The sequence below is a fragment of the Peromyscus maniculatus genome, chromosome 6 (assembly GCF_049852395.1).
Source record: "Peromyscus maniculatus bairdii isolate BWxNUB_F1_BW_parent chromosome 6, HU_Pman_BW_mat_3.1, whole genome shotgun sequence".
Taxonomy (NCBI): Eukaryota; Metazoa; Chordata; class Mammalia; order Rodentia; family Cricetidae; genus Peromyscus; species Peromyscus maniculatus.
The window spans coordinates 65968167-65994458 of record NC_134857.1 but is presented as its reverse complement, the minus strand read 5'-3'; the positions used below and the strand labels follow the sequence as shown (position 1 = coordinate 65994458).

General features: G+C 49.6%; 2 protein-coding genes across 12 annotated transcripts in view; one reads left to right on the top strand and one right to left on the bottom strand.

Annotated features, from left to right (window-relative positions):
* Fhip1a (FHF complex subunit HOOK interacting protein 1A) overlaps positions 1-16285 on the top strand; it is a 236394-nt gene extending 220109 nt beyond the window's left edge. For all 10 annotated transcript variants that reach the window (XM_076574338.1, XM_042279223.2, XM_076574340.1 and 7 more), the window contains 3 exons: positions 4386-4564; positions 4885-5023; positions 9503-16285. In XM_076574338.1, the coding sequence (XP_076430453.1) occupies positions 4386-4564; positions 4885-5023; positions 9503-9756 (572 nt within the window). In that variant the 3' untranslated portion in view covers positions 9757-16285. The remainder of the gene's footprint in view (positions 1-4385; positions 4565-4884; positions 5024-9502) is intronic.
* Positions 16286-16545: 260 nt separating this feature from the next.
* Positions 16546-26292, bottom strand: part of Gatb (glutamyl-tRNA amidotransferase subunit B) — a 77227-nt gene continuing 67480 nt past the window's right edge. For both annotated transcript variants that reach the window (XM_006985329.4, XM_042279228.1), the window contains 2 exons: positions 18970-19104; positions 16546-16966 (listed from right to left, as the gene is read on the bottom strand). In XM_006985329.4, coding sequence (XP_006985391.1) covers positions 16838-16966; positions 18970-19104 — 264 coding nt within the window. In that variant the 3' untranslated portion in view covers positions 16546-16837. The remainder of the gene's footprint in view (positions 16967-18969; positions 19105-26292) is intronic.

Genomic DNA, 26292 nt, shown 5'->3' with positions numbered 1-26292 from the left:
GAGCATGCATGAAGGGGTACATACAGGAGCATGGGTGACTCAAAGGAAGCTGCATCCTTGAGAAGCCCGTCCCAGCATGGGCCGTGACTCACAAGCTGCATCCCCAGAGATCCCTGCACAACGTGCAGGCAGCTATACCAGCGTCTCCTCTCCCCAGCAGTCTCTAACTGCCCGTGGAACATTGAGGAGAGGCCTCATGAGTCTTGCAGGTTCCTGAGTTTTCTGAGCCTCATAACTGTAGTTAGCTTCTAAGTCTTAGGAGCCTCCCTCCTTCCCCCGGAAGGAAATGGCTGACTTTAAGCTGGCAGTGCAAATGGAAATGAAGAGTATGGTCTCATCGGGCAAAGGTGCGAGAGGAAGCCCAGGAGTAGTTGATGTCTGCTTGTAGAGAGTCTGGGTCAAGATGAAGAAGGGGAACTTGTACTCCTGGCCAAGCATTACAGTTGGAATGTGGCATGACGGCCTCAACAGTGCTGTGGAGAGGGTGGGGGTGGGGAGAGGTGGTAGCAGGAAGAACACGTGGGAGACCTGTTACTGCATCAGAATATAGGCTGTGCCCTTGCTTGACCTGGGAATTGTGTCTAGAGCCATTTCCACAACTTCTGTGCCAGACTCATACTTCTGTGCCACACATTCACCTATCCATCCATCCGTCCGTCCGTCCGTCTGTCCGTCCGTCCGTCCGTCCGTCCGTCCGTCCATCCATCCATCCATCCATCCATCATCCATCCAATCCATCCTCCATCCAATCCATCCATTTACACATCCATCCACACATCCATCCACCCATCCATCCACCCACCCATCCATCCATCCACCCACCCACCCACCCATCCATCCATCCATCCATCCATCCATCCATCCATCCATCCATCCATCCATCCATCCACACATCCATCCATCCAAACCATCCATTTACACATCCATCCACACATCCATCCACACATCCATCCACCCATCAATCCATCCATCCATCATCAATCCATCATCCATCCATCCATCCATCCATCCATCCATCCATCCATCCATCCACACATCCATCCAAACCATCCATTTACACATCCATCCACACATCCATCCATCCATCATCCATCCATCCATCCATCCATCTATCCATCCATCATCCATCCGTCCATCCATCCATCATCCATCCACCCACTCATCCATCCAAACCATCCATTTACACATCCATCCACACATCCATCCATCATCCACCCATCCATGTACACACACACACACACACACACACACACACACACACACACATACACACACACACACACCACTAGGAATCAAGGTAATATGCTGGTTAACAGCCCTGCAAACAGATGGTCCAAATTGGAATTCTGACTCCATTATTTCCCAGTTGTGTGTATTTAGCATTCTGCCTTATCTTTAAGTGGGATAAATAATTAACATACTTCCTAGGATGATTTTATCAAGTGAATCAGTACAGGAAAAGTACTTGGAACTCTGATTTCTGTCTAAGATGTACTTAATAAATGTTTTCAACAATAATTCACATATTACTTTATCGTATACATACAATGTTTTTATAATATACTAGAATCTGTAATAAGGGTTTCTTCTAGGAGGTGGCCTGTTTTTCACTTTACACCTTTATATTGTATAAAGATACATGTGTTTATGTATGTATGTATGTATGTATGTATGTATGTATGTCATTTTAATCTCTGTTAAATGTTGCTGGAGTCCAGTCAGGCATGAAAGGACTGTGTCTAAGGCAGAGATGCAAAGGTGGAAGTGAAGGTGAACATTTAGATGTTTCCAAGGTTGGATTTGTGAATAGAGATGAGTCACAGAATCAATGACAACTTTGTTTCAAAATTGAGAAATGCAGGGAACAGACTCAATGTAGACCAGGGACTGAGCATTTGAAAGGCAAGAAATGAATGCTGGTGGGGGGGGGTAGGGGGGCAGTGAGGGCTTTCTGAAGATTTAGCAGTTCTGTGGGTGTTCTGTTCCTCAGCTTTGTGGGGCTGTGATAAGATGTCTGAGGTCATCGCCTCTTTTTTGGATCACTGTTTCAGAGGACTCAGTCCATTCACTCAGCCCCATTGCCTTTGGTCCTATGATATGTAGAATGTGCCTAGGAGCCTCCCATCTCATGGTATCATGGGAGCAAAAAAGAACAAGGAATATCAGGATCCCATTAGCCCCTAGTGACCCAATTGCCTTCTACTAGGCTCCACTTTCTAATGTTCCGCCACCTTCTTATAGTGCCGTGAAGGGGACCAGCCTTCAGTAAATACATGGGCCTTTGGGGGGCATTCACAATCTAAACTAGCAGGTGAGGAGCTTATTGTCCTCCCAGGAATAGAGCAGCAAATATTCAACCTCCACGTCCAACGTTTCCTGAGACTTTCTGAGAGTCGTGCAGTCTTCTGATTTTCAGATGCTTACAGTTCCCCTGGCAACTGCTTTTTGCTAAGCAGCTTTCTTTGATGTGCTAGAAACCAGCTAAGGATAAAGTCAGGATTCGGAGTTTAATGTATATATTGCTATTGCCCATGCCTACGAATGTATAGTTAGCATCATTGGTGGATTACAGTGGCAGTCTCCTGTCCTTGACTTAATGCACTGTCACTTATAGCCTTATTCTCCACCTTGCCTGGGAGTTGAGCTATTTCAATCTCCCTTGTAGTAGTGATGGGCTATCCATGTCTGCCCTAGTCACTGATGGCCAGCAGTATTCATGTCTGTAGGTAGGGTGGCTAGATGCAGAACAGAATACTCTGGGCTCAGGGAAAGTACATTAGGAACATGCTTTGTTGAAGGTTCAACCTACTTGATTATGTCTTTACTAAACAGATTTTTTTTTTTGATATGGAAGGAAACAGATAAGGAAGCAGAGATGTCAGCACTTGGGGGTGGAGTGAGGGTGTGACAGAAGAGAGACAGGGAAAATAGGTCCAGAGTAGAAGAGGGTAAGGAAGGCAATTCAGAAAGAGAATTGTGCTGTGGTGACTTAAGAACCCCAGGGACATTTCTGGAGTTCTTAAAGGGACAATCATTAGTTGCTTTCAAACCGACATTTCAGTCTGTGGGGTTTCTGGGTACATTTGGTAGACTTCCACGTTTGTTTGGCAAGATTCTCCAAGGCTCATCAATCCCCTTAGGGTTCATCACCCAGTCAGCATAGAGAGTGGGTGAAGAGTTCTGCTGACCCTTCCCAGGGATGCTGTGGCCTGTGAAGGGACCGTACCTCCAGGGCTCTTAGAGATCCTGACACAGGATCACTGCATCGCCCACTCACGTCGGCACTCAGCATGGTTGTGTGCTCTCATTTCCCAGAGAGCTTGAGTCCTTATAGGGGATTTTGCTCTTCGCTGCTGGCAGACTTCCGCATGAAGCATCTGGAGATGAAGTGTGTTTGTGTCACACTCACTAATGGTGGTGAAGTCTTCATAAGGCCTGTTTAATCTATCAAGGGTTATGTGCGTGTGTTATAAATATGCCTGGGCTTAGTGGCATCATCAACAGTTCCACGGGGGGAAATAGAGAAGTCACATCGATCTTGCTTAATGGAACACTTTTATGGTAAAAATTTAACACATCTCCAAGTAATTTTATTAATTCCAGATTTATTATTATTTTTTGTTTTCTTTGCCCTCAGTAAACCAACACATAAACCATATTAACTTGTTACCAATGTGGAGCAGAAACAAAGCTTCCTTTTGCTAATATATATATTTTTTATGAACTGCTTTTGTAATCATACGGCTTGGCATTTTGAGACCCCCGTGTCACACTGGACCACATTGCCTGAGACTGATCCCTTCTTTCTCTCTGGTCTGAAATAGAAAACGCAGATACTGAGTTGCGAGGCATCGTCAGGCCTCCGTCAGGGCCCCTGTCTTCACCTTGTCTCCCCTTTCCCACTCCTCCGCATGGTGACACTCATGAGGCAGAGCCTCTCGCAGGTGTGTGGATAGGACAGACACTCCCTGGTCACATGTTAAACATTGCTCAAACATGTGTGGTCCAACTCTCCATGAGGACTTGTTGCTGTGACACTTTCGGTGGCCTCTTACATCTGCACGTAGCCCACAGCACCAAGAGATAGTGAATTGCAGATTTTGAACACTGACAGAATCAAGGAATGAAGAACCAGTGTGGAGAAGCAACTTTAATCTTTAAAAAGTATTGTCTGAGCTTTTCAGAGTTCTTTCCAGCTTCCGAAGGATTGAAGGTGGCTGAAGAGTCAGGGTGTTCGCTCTCACTCACATGGAGAAGCAGATGTGTGTCAGGCGTGTTCACAGCCTGGGCCCAAGGTGGTCTGTGACCGTGGCCCCGGTGACTCTGCGGCTGTAAGAAGGTCCCACGTGCCCAGCCAGCCCTGACACGGTGTGTCCTCCCTGTAGGTCCATTCATCAGTGTGGTCCTGTCAAAGCTGGAGAACATGCTAGAGAACTCTCTGCACGTCAACTTGCTTCTCATTGGCATCATCACCCAGCTGGCCAGCTACCCCCAGCCACTCCTGCGCTCCTTCCTCCTCAACACCAACATGGTCTTCCAGCCCAGCGTCCGCTCTCTCTACCAGGTATGTTACGGCCACGCCTGTTTCTCTTCTCTTTCCCTTCCTCTCACGGTTTTGTTAGTTTTCAAAATCCCACATCCCATTCATTTGCTTTCCTTCCCTGTCCTATTAAGCTGGTTGTGTCGATTATTCTAGACAAACTGCAAATCTTCATTTAGTGTGATGTTTTGAGGGTACCTTACCAGGACCACACAGGCAGTTAAAAATGAGCAGGCGTCTGATACCATAACAGTTCCCGTAATGAGGGCTGGACCCAAAAGATGTATTGGGAACAGTAGACCTTTGCTGTAGAGCAATAGCATCATTCACGTGGTTTTTGACAGGTCCTCGCGTCTGTGAAAAACAAGATTGAGCAGTTCGCTTCCATGGAGAGGGACTTCCCAGGGCTCCTCATCCAAGCCCAGCAGTACCTGCTCTTCCGCGTGGACATGTCTGATGTGACCCCTGTGGCACTCACCAAAGGTCAGGAAGCTCTCTCTCCCCACCGTGTCCGTCCTAGCCTGGTCCCACTCCCCCACATTCTGGGTTGCGTTTGCAGGCATTGCTTGGCATCTGGACCCTACGGGCATCAAAGGATATTTTTATTTGTGTCCATCTTAGAACAGCCTCTTCTCAGATCTGGAGGAAGGGCTCCCTGGCCTCCACAGAGGCTCTGGCTGGCTATTCATTTTCCTTGCTGAGGTGGTTCAGGGAAGGAGCTGATGTGTGAGATGGTGCTAAACTCCAGTAAATCACAGCACCTGTGGACCACAGAGAGGCATTATGTGGACTCCTGGAACCATCTTTCGGCCACCTCTGCCCTGCAGATGCCATCTGTTCCCTTTATTATATTTTCAGAGCATCTTGCACACACACACACACACACACACACACACACACACACACACACACACACACTTTAGGACTCTAGGAGGTGGATGCTGTTAGTTAGGATGAGAAGTGAGGATTGCCCTCAGCCTGATTCCTGACAGAAGAGCCCTGCTGGCCCCTAGGCCTGGTGAGCACTGCTGCTTGGCTTTGTTTTGGTTCTGGTTAGACAAATCTGATGCCCATTGTCTTCTGAGCTGTGACATGGGCCCTGGTGAGCACAAATGAGCAAATGTCCAATATTGCTCTGGCTTTACCACAGTTGTCCAGGTGTGGAACAAGGCTTCCACGGGGCAGGTAAGCAACGAGGAGACTTGGGCCTAAGGGCTAAGGCAAGTGGCCAGGAACAAGGCTGGGAATGAGAGGCAGAAACATAACTCTGGGAGAAACTCACACCATCAAAAGAAGCTGAAAAGACTCTGGAACTGTGTGCAGCCGCTGGATCGTGTCTCCATGTGTTTGCTCTGATCTTGGTCACTTTGCTTCACTGGGTCTCAATGTCTCAATGTCTCTATGTCTGGAGGTGGGGCTATGGATGAAACCCAGGGCCCCCAGCAGGTTAAGCACACGCAGTACCACTCAGCAACATTCTCTCCCCTTCCCTTGACTTTCAAAGGAAGGATTTGTTCATCTCTAAGGTACTTTCTGGCCACAGCAAGGACTCTGGTTGTGGTGAGCTCCTGGGGTACTGCCCCAGATTTCCAAAGAAAGTTGCCGAGGTACCACTGGTAAAATGATGGGAAGTGAAGGCAGGCGGTTGAGGGAGGGGAGGAGAGCTGTGTTGGGCGGGAAGGTGGGATTGAGGCCCTGAGGCCTCTCAGCCACTCCAGCCGCTGCTCTGTGAGCTCTGCTGCCCCTGAGGGAGCTTGTGCTGCTGTTCACCGTGTGAGAGAAGGTGCCTCGTTTGCCTTTGTGTTTGATAGGTCAGTGCCAGAGCTCAGTGCCTTCAATCATGGCTGTCTCCGATTGTGTACGAGCGCATGTACAGGTGGGCTTGGGCTGTGTGTGAGCCCTGACCCCAGCCAGCTTAGCCGCTTTGGCCTGGACCCACTCACGTGCGCCATCGCAGGATGTCTAGGATGGCCCGCACATCTTTGCCTATTGAGTGGGGCGACAGGATGTTTGTCGCCACTTGGCAGGTTAGTTCAGGCTAGCAACACACCTGGCTGTGGAGCTCCGGGAGTGAAAGCAGGAAATGTAGCAAGCACCTGAGGCTCGGGCTGAGAGCTCACTCAAGGTCACGTCCGCTGCTTGGGGCTGGCTAAAGCAAGCCTCTGGGTGTTGTTCTAAGTGGGAAGAGTGGTCAAGAATGGTAGCCACGCCGGGCAGTGGTGGCGCACGCCTTTAATCCCTTCTCAGGAAGGAAGGAAGGGAGGAAGGAAGGGAGGGAGGGAGGGAGGGAGGGAGGGAGGGAGGGAGGGAAAGCCAGCCCACATAAATACTTTAAAACTATACAACAATAGTGCTGGGCTCTGACTTACACTCGGAGCCTCTAACTGAGCGCTGATTCTAGAAGGGTGGCCCTCTGATTCTAGATGTCAGCCCATTTTATAGAGAAGAAAACTGACCTGGTGAGCCAGGCCAGGGGATCACTCAAGTCTACTTACTGTGACACACTGAAAGGCCATTCCCTGGTGGCAAGCCAGCTCAGGTCTACCCCAGCAACTGTGGGAACCGCCCGAAGGATGATGCCCCTGCAAGTTTCTAGATTCCTTTCCTGCTCTTCTGCCTCATGAGCAAAGATTCTTGGATTCAAGCTGGGCAGATGCACCTTAGCAGTGACACTTCTAACTCCCAAGTCATGCTAGATACATACCCACAAAAAGCCTGGTTTAGAGGAGGGCCGAGTTGGAAAGAGAGAGCTGGAAACAACAAGGAATACAAGGCACTCTGGAGAGGAGCAGGGGTGTGAAGAAATGTGGGTCACACTTTGTGCAAAGCATTTTTGGTCCTCAGGAACAGACCGGCCAGAGGCTGTGAGACACGTTCTCAGGTGGGTTTGACCCTTGGTGACACTAAGTACAGCACAGGTAAACGAGCAGTGTGTGGCTGAAAAACTGTGCAAGCCTCTAGGACACGGGGCTGGAACCAGGGCAGGGAGGGGCTTGAGGGGATGTGGAGCAGGAACCGCACAGGCTGTGGGAAGTTAGCAGCTGCTGAAGAACTCCATATGCAGTCTAGCGGTCCCCTGTGTACTTGACACCCAGTGACCCCCTGGATCCTTACAATCATCCTAGGCACTTTTGACAGGTCAGTGGAAGCGGAAGCACAGAGAGGTGGAGCCCCTTGCCTGGAGTAACCCAGCCAGGAGGCGACAGAACCTGCTCTTAGCGCCTCTGAAGCTTAGGAGGATGTAGGTGAACAGAAATGTGGAGATGGAGTTCCAGACAGTGAGCAGTGAGCACAACACAGACTGTGGTCCGAGCAGGAAGCCTGCAAGTGTCCCGATCCCCAGTGGGATCCAGGCCAGCTTCATCTGTAAGCTTTGATGGCCCGAGGGAGAGCTATTGTGCCTGAGAAGCGGAGGAAGGGGTTGCCAAGGCTGCCCTGTGGACCTCAACGTTGTTCCCAGTCTTGTTCATCTCCTGTCAGGGCATGTGAGGAAGAATTTCTGGTAGGGGTAGTGGGGGACATCTTCTCAACTTCTCTAGTTCTCTGTGACATGAACTGTGATAAGCTTTAATCCAAAAGGATATTTAAAGCAGCAAAGCGGAGGATTTTTTTTTAACACTGAAGACTATAGTAGTGAGATGTGGAAAGTACTATAAATGTCAAGCATTTTTAGTGCTGTCGTTAAGCAACACTCTGAAAAGTGTTGAAAAATGGGGCTGAATTCTAAGAAGCAGCCAAAATAATGAAGAGCTGGAACGTAGAGATTTAGAAGGAGTAATGAGATCATTTGGGTAGGGGGCAGAAGGTGGCATAAATAATTCCTACAAATATATGAAGGTTGGAGATCCCAGGAATTAAAGAGTCAGGGATATTGGACGATTTTAATTAATTAGTAGGGCTGATGTGGTCTAAAAATGCAAATCAGTTAGATATGTTAGAACTCGGGCTCTGTCATCTCAGACTCGTGTTACTGAAACGGGGATGCAAGCCTCTGGCAATGCTCTATAAACGCTGGCTTCCCAGCCTTTGCTACCACTGGATCCTGATGGCTGCATGAGACTCTTAGTCTGGTCCTCGCCATTATTTCTGGTGATCTGGAGGAATCTCTCACCCTTGTGTTTTGAAGCTGCAGGACCCAGCCAGGAGGAGCTGGGGTTTCTGGGAAGCCCTGGAGGTCATAGCAACAGCTGCAGAATACAAGAGCTTAAGGAGCTGCACCTGGTGACCAGGACACCCCCCCCACACATACACACACTGGGGTGTTAGGAGAACAGAGGGGCCACAGGTGTCCTTGGTAAATTTCCCATGAGCCCAGTCTCCACTCAGCTGATACTAGTGGTAGCAGGTACTGTTGGAAGTCCGCCTCTTTGTCTGTCTGTCTGTCTGTCTGTCTGTCTGTCTGTCTGTCTGTCTGTCTGTCTGTCTATTTATCTATCTATCTATCTATCTATCTATCTATCTATCTATCTATCTATCTATCTATCTATCTATCTATCTATCTATCTATCTATCTATCTATCTATCTATCTATCTAGTCCATCCATCCATCCATCCATCCATCCATCCATCCATCCATCCATCCATCCATCCATCCATCCATCCAATCAGGGTTTTGCTTTGTTGCCCATGCTGATCGTATGGTCCTTCTTCTTTGGCCTCACAAATAGCCAGGACTTCAGGGTGCCAGCACAGTGTCTGGCTGGGAGTTTGTCAAACCTGTAGTCTTGCCACAGCTATGCACGAGGTTCCCTGTGTAGAATTTTAGGCGAACAGTCCTGTGTTAGAAGCTGAGTGCTAGCTGTTATCTGCAGGACAAGCTGGTCATGGAGCACTTGAGGGCTGTCTTCAGGATCTGGTCAGCTGAGGAACCGCACCCAGGACTATTCCCTCCGCTAAAGCGCTTGCCCCTCTCCCCCACACTTGTACTTAAGAGTTCCAGGACTACCGTTTTTCTGCTTTCAGATCCCATTCAAGAGGTCTCCAGGACAGAAGGTGACAAGACCCTTGTGGATAGCCCTCCACGAGTGCTTCAGCCCTTCCTGGGCCACAGAGCCAAGGTGCCTGGGGCACCCCCAAACCTGCCTCTGCCAGTGAAGAACACCATGCTGGCTGCCGCTCTCTTCCCAGAGTTCCTGAAGGAGCTGGCAGCCTTGGCTCAAGAACACTCAATTCTGTGTTACAAGATCCTGGGGGACTTCGAGGACTCCTGCTGTTAGCTTTTTATACTACTATTTTAATAGAGATTCGGTTTTATAAGGTTATAGTGTCTTGACTGAATGTTAAATGCAAAGCTGCTTATCAAAAACTGTCTACTTGGATACTTCCTGACAATACTTGATTTGTAGAGAGGGTTTTTGTGTGCATCTCCTCTCTCCAGCCGGGTCTCCCCTTATTATACAGAATGTAAGTCTCTGGGCTGGTGGTCCTCTTGGCGGGTCTTTCTGCCCAGTGTTTCCTCTTCACATGATCCGTAGTTGCTCTTCCATCCCTTGGAGTGGATCATTCAGCTTGTAGTTCAGACAGCTCCGAGCACACACTGAGGTTCTGTGACCTCTGCACACCCATGGGTGGGTGTCAGCTAGTCAGCAGCCTCAGGGAAGTTCCTCCACAGCTGCCTGCACATGCCTGTTACCCTCTACCCTCTGTAAACTGCAAGAACAATGTGGAGCTCCGCCTGCCACACAGGTACACATCATCTGCCGCTATGAATTTACTTCTAGGACTTGCAATCTCTCCACACGCATTGCCTTATGTTGTGGGAGAATTCCCCAGCCCCGGCTGCCTGCCCGAAAATTCACACGGAAAGAATTTGGAATGTGGGGAGTTTTTTCCTGCTGCTGCTTGAAAGCTTGCTCTAGTCACTGGGGCACAACCCAAACCCAAGACTGCCTTAATTTAGGAAGATTTGCACAAAGTGAAGCAAACCTATGCACACTTTGGATCTTAGGCATTTGATCAGATGAACAAAGTGTGGTATCGTATATTTATGCAAAAAAAACCCCAACCCTTATTGTTTAGGTGTTTTATGAAAAGAAATGTTAACTTGTGAAGCCATAGAGGATGTTTTTTGTGGGAGTGGGCAGAGTTTGGAATGGGTACAAAAGATAAAATTATGCTGACGCAACTTGTGAAAACACTGGTTGTTATTCTCTTCTGCTAATAGGTTGCACTTTGTAGAGAAGTGAGCACTGTGCAGCTCCTGTTGGCGGCTGGGATGGAAATGCATACGGGTCCCAGGGAGCTTGTAAAGCTAGGTGCCTACTGGTGACTCCCTCTTCATGGCCGTGGCGTATGTCTAGTATCCAGTTGTGGAGGATACGCCAGTGGGGATGTACTGGTGGCGTTGGCTACTTGCCAGCCTGCTCCCAGCAGCATGGCCATACTTCAGCCACAGCCATACAAAGACAGGGAAGAACCCAGAAAAAACAAGACCACAAACAACTGGTATTTATGATAATTATTAAAGTCCCCTTATGTTCAGATCCAGCTCTGAAGTGAGAAGGTGGAGGGTCCCCAATGGAAGGATGCTAGGCCCAGCTCTGTTCTTTGTGGGCATCTCTGCTGAGCCCCAAGGGTGGCACCAGTTCCATTAGTTGTACCTCAGGAACGCTAGTATGTCATTCAGGTCCTGGTACCGGAGGGCATTGGAGAGCTGAGGGGTCTTTGTGGGGTCTTGAAGCAGCTTTGCTTTGAGGAAGCTGGAGAGCCAGGCCATGAGACAAATGCCCTGGAGATCTGGCCAGGGCTCGGTGAGCTTTAGGAGCCAGCCTAGCAGTGTATCATAGGCTAAACAAGGATCCTTGATACCTGTTCATGGAACATTGCTGACTTTACATTTGTCCTGAAAAGCAGTTTGCCTAGCCATGGTGCAGCAGCCAGCACATGGAAAGCACAGTAAATTGGCCTGCTCTTGCCTTCCTGATGAGTGCCCACAAGTCTCCATTGAGAAGGAGAGTGGCTTCAGAGAGGAACAACTAGAGGAATTGTTACTCCTTCAACCCCACTTTGTCTGGTTATCTGTGTTTGCCATGTCACTGAATGCTGAAGCCGTATCTGCAAATGGAGTTCTTTAGCTTTGTGGTTTTATGCCCATCATTATCGGTATTGGTTCTTCTCAAGTCCTTATTTCTTTTTTCTTCTTCCTTTAAAAAAAATATGCTAAGCAAGCATGCTGCTACTTGGCTATACTCTCTACCTTTTCTACATATTTATTAATTTATTATACACCCCAGAGTCCCCTTCGTGGAAGGTGCTTGTTGGGCAAGAGTGACTGTGTGTTGTTCTCCCCCACCCCACCCCAAGGTACTGATGTAGACTTAGGTTAAGGGGGAAGGGTCTGGAAATCAGGTTCCCTGGGGTGGGATGTTGATAGCAAACTCACTTGGCTCTTCTCTGAATGCTTCCAGACTTCCCTAAGAGGGCTGTGCTCAGAGTTTTACAAAACAGAAGTCAGAAAACTGATCTGGGAATAGAGCATCGAGCACCTCAAGGCCCGTGCAGTTGAGCTAAGTAGTCAGGAATGGTGTGGACTTGCCCAGAGCAAATCTGAGCTACAGACAGAGCAAGTCCCGATGATTTGGAAGAGTGAACACTGCTCTGGGCAGACAGGTGACGACAGGAGCTCTTTGTGGGGAAGGAAGAGTCGCGAGGTAGGTTATCTTAGTCCCAAAGTTCACAGGTTGACCATCCCCCTCCCCTCTCTGGTAATACATTTTGGGAGAGAAATTTGAAAGATATCTGACATGTCTAAAATATGGTCCAGGGACTGTGTCCTCTCCCTGTGACAGGCGTCATCAGCTGCCATGCCTGAGGAGCAGCAGTAGACACCACTGTTTGGCACAGACCCTGGACTGGCGTCGCTGTGTCTAGCCCGATGGACCTCAGCAGGGACAGGGGGAAGAGGGTTCCTGGAACATCACAACATTAACCTGGGTCCATAATTCAAGGTCTGATTTAAGGTCTAGACTGAGTGAATTTTATGGTTCAAAATACATGAGCACACCGGGATAGTTAAAATTGATTTTTTAAAAAATCTGAACAAAGAAAATCCAGTGTAGAATTCCAGTCTCCCAGCTCTGGAGTGCAGTTGCAAGAAGAACTAATTAAAGGTGGTTTGATCATCAAACCCCTCCTTTCTCTGATGCAGCCACTGGAAGATGGCCCCCATTTGGTTTAACGTGGTTGGGGAAAGTAGGGTGACACCCCGCCCCCACCCCACCCGAGAGTGGAGTGATATCTGTTGTGTGACATGGTCTCCATTCAGTGCTCTGCAGTCCTCAGGAGCAGGTCCTCACCAAGTGGCTTGTATTTAGGTTAGATGTAGTTGTTGGTTTTCAGCCCACTAAGACATCTTGAGGTGGGGTGTCGTCATGTGAATCAAAGCTAGAAACTGGATCTGTGAATGTCTGGGGTTGGTCTAGTCGGGGCAGCCAGTCGTTTGCATCCCTGCAGTAATCACGTGAGCTTGCTTCCAGCTCCATTTAGAGGTCTAAAGTTGTAATGTGGCTACCCATTCCGGATTGGTGTACCCCAGGTTACTCTCAGTAGGGAAGTCTGGCCAGCATGGTGGAGCATGTCACAGGCATGATATTAAACATGCCTGTGTTCCAGTTCTCACTGGAGGGCAGCCTGGTTCGGTTGCTGATGAGCAGCCGGGGGTTTGCCGAGACGGCTGTCGGGCTTGCCATCTTCATGACGTGCTTCCTGGCAGGGCAGCTGCTCATGCACATGCCACTTCAAGTCACTGGCCGGGACGGTACAGTTCGCTGCACACCTCGAGTCACTTCCGCCCTTAGCTTTCCCGAGGCAGCGGTTCCCCTGGCAGCTGAGGCCACAGCAGCTTTAGACCATTTGGGGGATATCTTAGCCCTTTCCACGTCCTCTGCCCATCACATACCAGCTTAGAACAACTTGTCAAGAGTGTGTGCTCCACCCTTAAGTCCATCAAGGAAGGAGACATTTATAGAGAATGGAGTTAGACTTTATCTTCTTTTGGAATGACCATCATAAACCTAATGCTTCACAAAAAGCTCTTGGATGACTCAGAATGGCTTCTGGGATAATTTTGCCTCAGCAAATCCCCTTTACATCCAGGCATTATTAACTCATTACTTGTTTTGGAGGGCAGATTATCTTGGCGGCTTGTTAACTGGATAAACAGGGCTTTAGGAAGAGATTTTCTGTGGAGCTCTTTAGGGGAACGGGACCACAGGAGAGGGAGAGGGAGAGGGAGGCTGGGTGGGTCGGTATCTGTGGTTCCTTGTCCCAGAGCCCGCCTGCTGATGTAGCTGGTTTTAGCTAGAACTGGGCACAGCAAGCTGTGTTCTTGTCTTTGAAGGTGTGAGTTCACCCAGGTCCCTGCTGCCCACACAACCCTGACCACAGGATTTTGTCCCTGTGTTCCTTCCGGGTTCTTTCAGGGAGCTGAGATGGGCTGTGTCACCTCAGAACCTGAAAAGGCAGGCGACGGAAGTGCTCAGGCCAGGTTATCTAGTCACTGAGCTGAGGCTGCACAAGCCTGACCTCAGTATGTCAAGTGAAATGTCCTGGACAAGTCTACAGAAGGAGCACTGACAGCCAGGCCTCTCCCGTCCCTGCAGACACTGGACACGGGGTCGGGTGCTGATGATCTTAAAAGACTCTGCTCAGCCCTGACCTGGGAGCCCATGGAAGCGGACTTCATGCATTGCCTTTTACTTGCCCACCCATGGGTCGTGGAGAAGCAGTCCCCAGGTGTATCTGTCTAGAAGCTGCCAAAGCAGCCCAGTGGCCGCATCCACACTGCTTCTGGCAGTGGGCTAATTACATGGCCTTCTAGATGGACTGTTTTCCCTCATTAGTCTTTGGAGTCCTTGAAATGAGAACAGCTAAATTCAATCTAATTGAAAGACACAATATAAACTGTGAGCCATGCCATAGGCTACAATACTGAGATGACCCACTTGAAGATTCTCAAACCTTTCACGGCTATTTCCCGATTACCAATAATTATGTTAGGGGGGCAGGGATGGTACTGACCTCGGCTGAATACTGGTAGGTTTTCTATCTGTGCCCTGAGAGGAGTGAACAGAAGTTCCCCTCGTGCGTGGACCTGGCAAGTGTGAAAGGCTGGCGTTTGACAGAGAAGACCCAGAACTGAAAGTTGAGGTAGTGAGCAGCCCCTCCTACAAAGGGAGGGAGAAAGCTGCCTGGTCACTTGTTCCTTGGGTTAGATGAACTGATATTCCCTGTGTTAGCTTCCCATGAGGACCATCGATAAGCCACGACCTGGCAGGTGCATGGATTGGGCCTGAGCAGGCAGAGGTGGCTGGGTGGGGTGGGGCGGGGAAATCACCAGTTTCCAGCACTTTCCCTACTCGGGATGGCTTCTGAGTCACACATCCAGCTACAGGTGTGTGGGTTCCACTGACAGACGGCAGAAGCCTCAGCTCTGGTGCCAACTCATACATTTTAGTAAGAGTTCCCCTAACTGGTACAAACAGAACCAGACCACATCCATGCTTGTGCAAGAATGGGAAGTCCTTTCACGGAGGCCTGTGCACCAGCAGGCCACACTTCCTGGGGTTTAAGGGGTTCTATAAACACATCTTTCAGATGTGTCAGAGCTGGCCTTGGCTTTTCCCTGGAAGCTGTGCTATGTAGGACCTCTAGCCGCCTGGTTTAGGGTTTCAAGACAACAAGGGGACAAGGTGGTTGTGTCAGAGCTGGATGGGAGGAGCCTCAGAAGGAGTCAGAACTGGATGGGAAGAGCCTCAGAAAGACACTGTGATGGCATCACCTCTGGGAATGCTCACTCCATATGCTCTTCTCAGTTGACAAAATCGGTTCTGGAAACGACTCTTACCCAGCTGCACCACCCACCAAGGTGAGGCCAGGACTTCAGCTTGTCAGTGCTTTCTGAGAAGCTTGATGACCAAGCCAGACCTTTTGGTAAGAATGGAGTGTGTAAAAGCGAACCTTACTGTTCTCTGTGGAAGGTGAAGCTGAGCCCTCTGGCCACTGGCGCTCAGGCTTGCAGAGCCACCGGTGTCCCCTTTCTCTCTGTCTTGTGGGAGGTTAGCAGAACGCTCTCAACAGCCAGTCTTCATCAGGGAACACAGTGTGGGCCCGTGGCTCCCTGGGTGAGGTAACGCTCTACAGGGCATCTCCTCCTGCTTGTCGGAAATAAACCACAGCATTGGTGTCCCCTCTGTCTCAGCTTTTGGCTGGGCAAGGAGCCATGTCTGGTGATGGAAGTGGGTTGTCTACTCTCCCCTGTCCCTCAGCTGCCCTGGAAAGATGGCCCCAGCAATGATCTTACCAAGCTGGGGAATCTGGTCTAAGATGAGGGCCTCCAAGGTTTCCCCCACCCCCTTCACTGACAGTTTGACAAATATTTCCAAAACACATTTGGAAAACTAATCATTAGAAGGAGTGTGGTGTCTCTGAGGTAGCAGGCACGTAAGAAACAAGGGGGTGCCCAGGACTCTGGAGAGGAATGGCTACCATCACAGGTATGGGGGTGGAGGCAATGGCTTTCCTCATCATCATCGGCTGTACTTCAAGACAGTTAAAGGTCAACATTCTGATTTATTAGTTTATAATCTTATTATTTCCAGGTAAAACAAGTCAATGTTTCAGATCTTCTCTTTTGATCTTTTTTTGGCCTAAAGCATTGTGTTGGGGAAGGGTGTAAATCTCTGAAGTGGACGTTAATTTTTATGTGCTATTTTAGTATCTATTTTATTCATTAAATTTATCTGAGAAGGTCTGTGTCACTTTATTCACCGGGAGCTGAGCACACAGCAGAGCCTGCCCTCACTCAGCAAATGACGCGAACCTACACCTTCCTTCCCACCCTTGCCCGAACAGTGTGTTTGTGAGACATGAGTTGGGTTGGTTGTTTTCTTCTAAATAAGCTCACGTGCAGGTCTTAATATACTGTATCCATAACATACTACATCCATACTGCCACCCCAGTCTGTCGGCCTTCAGTACCTGGCTCCTAGGAAGCATTCACCGGCATCTGCAGTTGAGACATGCGCTTTATTCTGTTTAGAATTCCTTCACAGTAGAACATGCTATTACTTTAACCACGGCTGGCATCATCGCAGAACCGTTTCCAGACAGCGAGCAGACCTCCAGCTGCTTCCCAGGCCATAGGGTCCCAGAGGACACGTGTGAAATGTTACCTCCCAAGAGGGGTAGCTTGGCCCGGGACTGAGAGACACAAATTGTACCCACACAAACAGCAGCGTTCACGGCTCCTGTTCTCAGGGCCACACTGTCCTCCCTCAGGTAGAAGGACCTCACCACACATCACAATGACAGCTTCTTCTCCAGTATTTCCTTTATCAGAGTCGGGTCTGCTCGGCTGAGGCTTGCTTTCCGGACCAACCCAATCAGCTTGTTTATAGCTTTGGGGTTTCTTTTCTTCACATCCATCACCTGTAAAAACAAGTTAGGGGGGAATTAGGAGACTCATACCAAGAATCCGCAAGCTTTCCACTGATTGCAAATTAAATTCAGGTCTTTCTTCCCTTCATGGAAGATGTAAAGTGAGGAAGGAGATGGGGGGGGGGGGTTAAATCGAGAGCTCTCTAGGCTCCCGTCAAAAGGGACCTGGCTCCTCTGCTTCTGATTAGAACAAACAAGGGAATGGTGAGCACAGATGATTGCTGCGGGGCCCAGAACACTCTCCTCTGGGGCCACAGTGACACAGGGAGGAGCCCGAGTCAGTCAGCTGTGATGAGCGTCGTCGGGTGTAATCAGGCAGGGGTGCCTCTGAGGTTCTCTAGTGCCACAGGCACCCCTGCTCCCTGCCAACAGGAGCTGCTCCCTAGAAAACAAGCCTTCAGGATGGCAGCGAGGGGCGGTAAGGGCGGGAGGGACTGAGCGACATCAAATAACCACACGCTGGCCCCTCTCTGCAAGTGTCCTGATGGGCAGTTAGTGTACTTGAGTGCCGCAGGATGAGTCTGAAGCCAAGTGTGTCCTTATCAGTCACTGCAGATGGGGCAGGAAGATGGCGACTGCTGGGATGGGGTGGGCTCCTTTTCCCCATCAAGGGCTCTTTACAGCGCCGCCAGTGTCCCTGCACTGACAGGCGGCATGCATTATTCTGAAAGAGATACTAGCAATTTTTCCCCACTGAAAAACCTCTCTAGACAATATGATTAGACCTGGGGTGGCTTGGGAGGGGGAGACCTGCAACTTGGCATGGTTTCTCTCTCTCGTGCTATGCTAAGAACACAAAATGACTTGGTTTTCAGCCATGTTTCTGCCAAAGGATTTCTCTGTAATTTACAGATCATTTTCCTCTCGGTCTCTCCCCTCCGCTCCCAGGCCACAGAACTGAAGCATCCCTGGTCTCTCCCCTCCTCTCCCAGGCCACAGAACTGAAGCATCCCTGGTCTCTCCCCTCTCACAGGCCACAGAACTGAAGTGTTCCTGGTCTCTCCCCTTCTCTCCCAGGCCACAGAACTGAAGCATCCCTGGTCTCCCTCCTCTCCCAGGACACAGAACTGAAGCATCCCTGGTCTCCCTCCTCTCCCAGGCCACAGAACTGAAGCATCCCTGGTCTCCCTCCTCTCCCAGGCCACAGAACTGAAGCATCCCTGGTCTCCCTCCTCTCCCAGGCCACAGAACTGAAGCATCCCTGGTCTCTCCCCTTCTCTCCCAGACCACAGGACTGAAGCGTCCCTGGTCTCCCTCCTCTCCCAGGCCACAGAACTGAAGCATCCCTGGTCTCTTCCCTCTCCCAGGCCACAGAACTGAAGCATCCCTGGTCTCCCTCCTCTGCCAGGCCACAGAACTGAAGCATCCCTGGTCTCTTCCCTCTCCCAGGACACAGAACTGAAGCATCCCTGGTCTCTCCCCTCTCCCAGGCCACAGAACTGAAGCATCCCTGGTCTCTCCCCTTCTCTCCCAGGCCACAGAACTGAAGCATCCCTGGTCTCTCCCCTCTCACAGGCCACAGAACTGAAGCATCCTTGGTCTCCCTCCTCTCCCAGGCCACAGAACTGAAGCATCCCTGGTCTCTCCCCTTCTCTCCCAGGCCACAGAACTGAAGCATCCCTGGTCTCTTCTCCCTGCAGCAGGTCCTCCTGACAATGTGGAGGTGGCTACACAGAATGTAAGTGACATTCTGGGAGAGAGTGACAGACCCCCCCCCCAAATTAAAACCTGGGATTGGACCTTGACACTGCCCCCTTAACTCCACAGAGAGCAAACACTGGCGAACTTTCCTCACAGGACAAGAAGCTGTGTTCTTCATCTGATTTTGTCTCTTTGACTTTCAAGTGCCGACACTAAAATAGTGATGGATGGGCTGGGCCAGCCCTCAGGAGGGAGGGTCTGTGTGTGTGTGGGGCAGCAGGAACCGTGGACAGATGTCAAGCTGTCTCATTCCTGCTGTACAGGAAGACCTTGCTCCCATTGGAGATAGTCACCGCTTGGGGGTGTCCATCGATGGTGGCCTGGCAGAGCTGTTCCAGGGCCTCTCGATCCTGCATCAGCTCCAGCTGCTGTTCTGACACAATCTGGGCTGCTGTCTTCCCCTCGCCCTTCCATAGCTCCTCGAACACCTGCAGGTGGGGAGGGAGAGAGAAGGAGACCACTCAGCGCTTCTGCCACCTCTGTGTGCCTCTGGGGTGACGTGCGCCACCGGGAAGGGACTGCGGATTCACCTAGCACCCAGCTATATGGCCTGGCCCTGGGAGAACCTTCCCTGAGGCTGGGAACGTCTCCCTTCAGCAAGCCCAAGTCTCTCCTGGGGTTGGCCGGCTCCTCTCTGCAGAGGATGGGGACTCTGTCCAGCCACGTGTGTCCCCATTTGATGACTCAAGCCAGGCAACCTGTCCTCAGAGAGGGCTGGTGCTGGATCTATGTGGAGTCCACTAAACTAATTAAGGAGGTGACATTCCCTAAGGGATAGACCACCCAGGCAGCAGGAGGGAGCCGCTGCATGGAGTCCAGAGCAGCGTGCTAGCAAGCAGGGCTGAGGGAGGCAGGAAAGTGACCTCAGAGGGAAGGTATAAAATAGAAAAGGACTAAGAACAAATCGCAGCTCGCAGGCTCCGGCCTCCCTTCCTTGGGTCCTGTTGGGAGAGCTGAGCCCAATCTGACCGGGATAATTAACGTCAGTCCTCTGCTCATTTCCCTACTTAAAGAAGAACAACAGTCCCAAGAGGAATGGAACTTGGGAAAAGGCCAACACTGTGGAAGGCCCTGCTGCTTAGGTTGGTCTCCTCATCCTTACACCCAAGGGAGGATGCAGGGCGCCTCAGTTTGGCTCCCGCCCTCAGCCTGCAGCCGTGACTGACACAGGGACACTGCCTGTCCGGGGTGCCTCTATGCAGCCCTCCCTCCAGGAAAGACTGTTCTTCAGTAACCAGCACACATGCCAACGCAGAACGGAGGAGGAGGAAGAGGAGGAGGAGGCGGAGCTCTGGATGTCAGCAGGACGGCACTGCCCAGTGAGGGCAGAAAACAAGCCAGGAATCTGCATTGTGACTTAGGAGGCACTGAGCCTCTGTTTAGCTGGCCAGACTCCGGTCCTGGAGGGCCAGGTGTCTCTGAGGTGAGTCCCACTGTGAGTGCTTCATGGGACCGCTGTGGCCACCTCCATCTAGTCCTGGTGGCCCAGGAAAAAACAGAAGAAAGGTAAACCACAGGCCTTCAAATAACATTTATAAGATGTTCAGTGAAAAGATGGGACACAGATCTCCAAATCTAATTCATAAGAAAACAACCCTTTGGGGCTGGAGCGTGGCTCAGAGGTTAAGAGCACTGACTGCTCTTCCAGAGGTCCTGAGTTCAATTCCCAGCAACCATATGGTGGCTCAAAACCATCTGTAATGAGATCTGGTGCCCTCTTCTGGCCTGCAGTCATACATGCTGTATACATAATAAATAAGTAAATCTTTAAAAAAAAATAAAAAAAGAAAACAACCCTGACCGGAGAGAGCTGTGGGAGAGGTAGGAGGTGGTCAGCTTCTGTGTGTGTGAGTGTCCCAGCTGAGCAAGTCGGCCAGAACGGCGGCTTTGAATGTGCTGTATCGAGGCGAGTCTGGGGAGCTGCTCCGCCCTATCCCTGTTACGTTTGTGCTTAGTGAAGACTACAGGAGCTGGAGGCGTGGCTCAGTGGTACAGAGCTTGCTGGGTAAGCATGGGGACCTGAGACTGGCCCAACCCTGGGCAGGTAGAGGCAGGAGGATCTCTGCAGCCTGCGGCCAGCCAGTCTAGTCAGAGTGGAAAGCTGCAGGTCCAGTGGGGTCCTTGTCTCAAAGACTCATGTAGAGAGCAATAGAGGAATGTGGGCCCAGCCCTCCTCATTACACGAGTACTTCTATTAGTAAAAGCTAATGTCTGCCAGCTAGGTTTATCATGACCTGAAGTTAACCCCCATCCTTCAGGTCATCTGCACAGACTCCTAAAGAAGTCCCCCTAGCTCAGGCATCCAAACCCAGAAGAGAAGATGGTCCTTAAGCCCAGCTCGGGACAGATCCACCTGCAAGACTGTGTCACAGAACATGCAGGGCAGCTATTCCCGGTAAGGAGGCAGAGCTGCTTAGCACACATGGAAAGGCACCCTCCCAGCTCCTCACAACCCGTCCTGGACTCACTGTGCCACTCCTAGGCCAGGAAAGCACTTCTTGGGCCCAGGAACAGGCTGACAAAGGAGTCTTTCCTCGCCTGGGACCCAAGACTCAAATGCTGGCTGGAACTGCGCTAGGTGCCGGGGGCCACTTCGCCCGATGGCAAGGGATGCCCTCTATGACAAGCACTCCTAAATGGTAGGCTGCTGCTCTGGGGACGGGCTAGCAGTACAGAGTCACATCACTGAGTGGTTCCAGGAGCCACGGGGGCACAGTGGCCGACATGTCCTCTACCCCCGCGTTAGAAGCCACTGCTGTCCACCTCACATACTAGTGGCCCCGCAGCCCTCCCCTAGCTCTGGGCCTGATACAGCAGACGCCAGTTTCCAACCCTTTGCTCCTTCCTATGTAAGCAAGGGCCAGGAGTCCTGGCTGGGGCGCAGCAAGAAGGAAACCACGGAGGGGCCTCACCTTGCTGCCGTGGCCCTCCGGCCTCTCACATAATGGCCTCTGTGGCCCAGGCTCCCACTGCAGCATAATCCTCAGCGACTGTCTGCATCTGTTCATCTCAGGGGATAAATAGCCACCAACAGTAAGGGGAACACGAGCTGGGAAAGCCCCAGGTGGGGCAGAAATAGCCTATGTCCTTGGGGACTGAATCTGTACTCTTACTTGCTACCCCACCGTGAAAGAAAACACACAGGTCCCTCACCTGCCATTGCCTGCCCTAGGCTTTTGAGTCCGAATAGAGAGGAAAGGCCTATTCAGGAGAAATGTCATGGAAGGAGCCATGTCCCTACAGAGAAAGGACCCACCCCTCCCAGTCAAAGACAACTGTTCTGAGAGGCCATCCCTGTAGGAAGTGACCAACCCAACAGAAGCCCCTGAGGAGGCAGGGCAGGCTGAGATGTACAGAGAATGTTAGCACATTCTAGAGAGAGACTTCAGTCATGTGACTGTCAGTCACTACAAGGTATAAAAGGTGATATGTCCACATCTGAAAAGCTTCTGGTGTCTTCTCCCAAAGGCCCACTCCAGAGCACACAGCGGAGGCTGGTTAAATGGCACTCAGTGTGTTAAATGTGGCTTTCATCTCTACGGACCCCATCTGGCCTGGGCCCACTAGCAGCCTTCACTGGAATGCTCAGGAGACCAGGGACCATCCACTTTCCTAAGCCACACACACAGCTGCCATCGTCCCAGAGCTGTAGGCTGGCCAGCAGTTGGGACATCGCCTGGGCCTCCTTGGACTACATGTGAGTCAGCTGTGGTGCTGAGAGCTCTGGAGTCTGATGTGTCCCAGTTGGCCCTGTCCTTAGCAGGAGAGGTGATGGGACTGCCACCTGCCACTTCAATGCACAGACCTGGCCCCTGAAAGAGGACCGCAGGGTGCTTTTGTCCACAGTGGCCAGGAGGTTGTGCATTACGGCACACAGCCTTCAGGTTTCTATTTCTGAAAACTAGGGCTGTTTCACAGTGGACACCTCTTCCTGCCCTGGCCCCGGAATGTGGAGGGGCTAAGGCTGTAAGCCTCAAAAGCCCCGCTGGACCTCCCGGGAGGGGATGCAGTGACATGTGAAAAGGACACAGCTAATTGGCAACCATATCAGCAAGAGGCAGGGGGCGAGAGAGGGATTAATAACAAATGACAACACAAGGGAGGAAGCCCTCTGGTGTTCAGAGTGCTCTCAGGACAGGATAAGTCTTTGTGCACGTCTTTACCACCAGGCAGCCATACAGCTAACTTCAGTCATACATGCAATCTCTTCCGGTGCTCTCAGAGGCGAAGCCAATCATCAACAAGACCAGAGACTCTGTTCAGCCAAGTTTCTAAAGCCTAAAGTAGACTTGGTTGGACTCTTCTATTAACATGTTAAAATTAATTACAACAGTTTTTATTTAAGAGACAACACAAAACTAAGATGCAAAAAGATGTTTAACATAATTAGTCATTAGAGAAATCCATCTATCCAGTGAGATTCTACTTCATATTCAGGAACATGACTAATAAAAATCATGTGTGCTGATGACGCCTTTAATCCCTGCACTCAGGAGGCAGAGGCAGGAGGATCGCTGTGAGTTTGAGGACAGTATGGCTACAGAGTGAGTTCCAGGCCATTGGCTATCCAGTGAGAACACACAGAGGAGAACCTACTGCTGCTGAAAACAGATACACATAAGCAATTACTTTAAGGGACTGAGCAAGTTTTTGTTGGTTTGGTGTTTATTTATTTGTACACACACACACACACACACACACACACACACACACACACACACACACACACACTATTTTCAAGACAGGGTTTCTTGGTGTAGACCAGGCTGTCCTTGAACTCAGACATTCACCTACCTCTGCCTCCTGAATGCTGGGATTAAAGATGTGTGACACCATGCCTGGCTTGTGTGTGTGTGTTTGTGTGTGTGTGTGTGTGTGTGTGTGTAGGCATTCATGCACGTTCATGTGCATATAAACAGCAGTAATAATTAAAGAAAAGAAGGCCATGAATTTGAGAGAGAGGCATGGGGATGGTGGGAGGGGCTGGGGGGAGGAGAGAAGAGGGGAAGATAGATATATTTAGTTTTAAAAACTTGCAAATGTAAAAAGATATCAAGTGCTGCCAAGAATGTGGAGTGCCTAGAACCTTCTACACCGCGTGGAGGGTGCAAACAAGGAATGGTGCAGCCACGTAGACTAACAGACAAGATAATCACACATTCCAGAGATGCCATTCCTGTATCTACAGCCAAGAACTGGGAACCATGCAAATTAAAGGAGTTACACATGAATTTCAAAGCTGCATCATTCATAAAGTTGGAAACGACTATCCATCAACTGATGCATAAAATGCAGTATACTTGTAAGTATCCGGGTGGGATTTTCTTTTCTTTTCAGCACTGAAAGAGTTGGGGCAGGGAGAGTTCCAGCCATTGCCTTGACTCTATGTATACATGGCAGTCCCACCCCCAAGACCCTCCTTCTGGGCGGGTATCACCTCAGCAGCTGCCATTAAACCCAAATGTGACTGCTGGCCACTGGACATGTCCAACTGTGACTGCTGTGAGGACTGACTGTGAGTGCTACAGTGGGTGTGCATGTGTGTGCAAAGGCATGTGTGTGTGGGGGGGGCATGCACACATGCATACTGTTCCTGCCCTCACCTTTCCCTGTCAAGCACCTGTCTAGACTCCTGTCTACTCAGAAGACAGGTGTTCCAGGCCCTGACTACTGCTGGCTCTACCAATGCCACAGGCCCTTACACTAAGATCCAATATGGACAGAGTCTGAGGAAACCCCCGTCACCTGCTAAGGACAACAACTTCCAAATGTAAGCAGCAGCCACACAGTGGGCTCCCCCACACTGTGTTGTCTACACCACACCTGCTTGAACTGCTCCTGGATGATTTAAAAGAAAAGCCTCAGTGAGAATACAAATGAACAGTTAAATGAAACTAGGAAGGTCATGTACGATAGGAATGAGAAATTCATCAGAGATGGAGATCTGGAAAACGAACAGAAATGCTGGAAATGAAGAGTTCATTAAGTCAAATAAAACTTCAGCCAACCGTCTGCAGCAGAGCAGATTAAGTGAAATAAAGAGTAACCAAGCTTTAAGACGGGTGTTGTGAACAGTACAACAGGAAAGGAGAAAGGAAAAAGCAGCATTCAAGCTCTCAGGGACTCCACCAAACAACCTGGCTACGCAGATCTGAGGGAGGAAGCAAAGGCTCGGAGCACAGGAAAGCCGTGGGTGAAGTGACGGCAGAGGAGGCCACAGCCCTATACAGACATGACCAGAAAACATCGTCACCAGTGTTTGAATCAAGCGGTCAAAAGGACAGAGCCAAGAAAGGACTGAGTTAAAAGCCACACTGTTAGAATTATAGCAGACTTCTTCTTGGAAACCTTACAGGTCAGAATGAAGCAGAATGGATAACTCCAAGTGCTTAAAAAAAAAAAAAAAGCCAAACAAGATTATTATGCTCAGCACAGTTGTCCTTCAAAGTGAAGGACAAATAAAGACCCTGTATGACAAGCAAAAATCAACCAACCCTATGAGAGATGCTTGAGGATAGAATTACGTGTCCAGAAGTGAAAGACCGCTACCATCATGCTATGTGATCATTAGCAGAGTAGATGTACATACAAAAGAGAAACAGAAAAGAACCCAACATTATCAATACAGCAAACAAACATAAAGATGAACAGAGGGAAAATAAAGAATATTTATCTGCAAGAAAATCAACAGAATGGAAGGTTTAAATTCACACTTTTCAATAATAATATTGAATACAAGTAAGCTAAATTCTTCAATTAATACATACAGATTGGTTGAATGAATTAAACTCAAGACCCAACAAATGCTGACAACATGAAACTCACTTCACAATGAGGATCATACAGATACTGAAAATGAAAGGGTGGAAAACGGTATTTCAAGCAAATGGGTTTGAACAAAAATCACAGGAAGGGGACGAATAAAGGTCATAACAATCATTCAGGGTTCATTTCATCAAAAATGATCAACAGTGATAAATCAATATGCACCCAATATTGTGACATCCAGTTATAGAAAACAAACACTACTAGGTCTAAAATGAGAGACAAGTTCCAGTGTAGCAATGGAGATTTGAATTCTCCACTCCTATCGGTGGACAGATCACCCAGGAGCAGCCTCAAATTCAGAGTTAAAGTATATTGCAGACGAGTGGACTTAACAGAAATCAACATAACATTTGATTCAATAGCCACAGAATACACATTCTTTCCTTTAGCGTGTAAAACTTTCTTTACAGTGGACAAAGTAATGTAACTAGAAGTCAATAACAAGGCAACTTCAGAAGTTACACAAGTCGGTGGAAACTGAAAACACACTTTTGAACAAGTAGTGTGTCACTGGGGAAGTCAGAAAGGAAACGGACAATTTTCCTTCAAATAGTGAAAATGCAAAACAAAACAAAACAAAAAACCCAACATTCCAAGACCTGTGATCTAAGGCAAAAGCCTTATTAAGAGGGAGGTCTGTGGAAATGAGGACATGCACTAAAAAAGGAAAAAATTTAAAAAGGCTTTTTTTTTTCTTTTGCGCACGTGGTGTGTGTGTGTGTGTGTGTGTGTGTGTGTGTGTGTGTGTGTGTGTGTTCACACACGTATGGATGCACATCTGTGTTTGG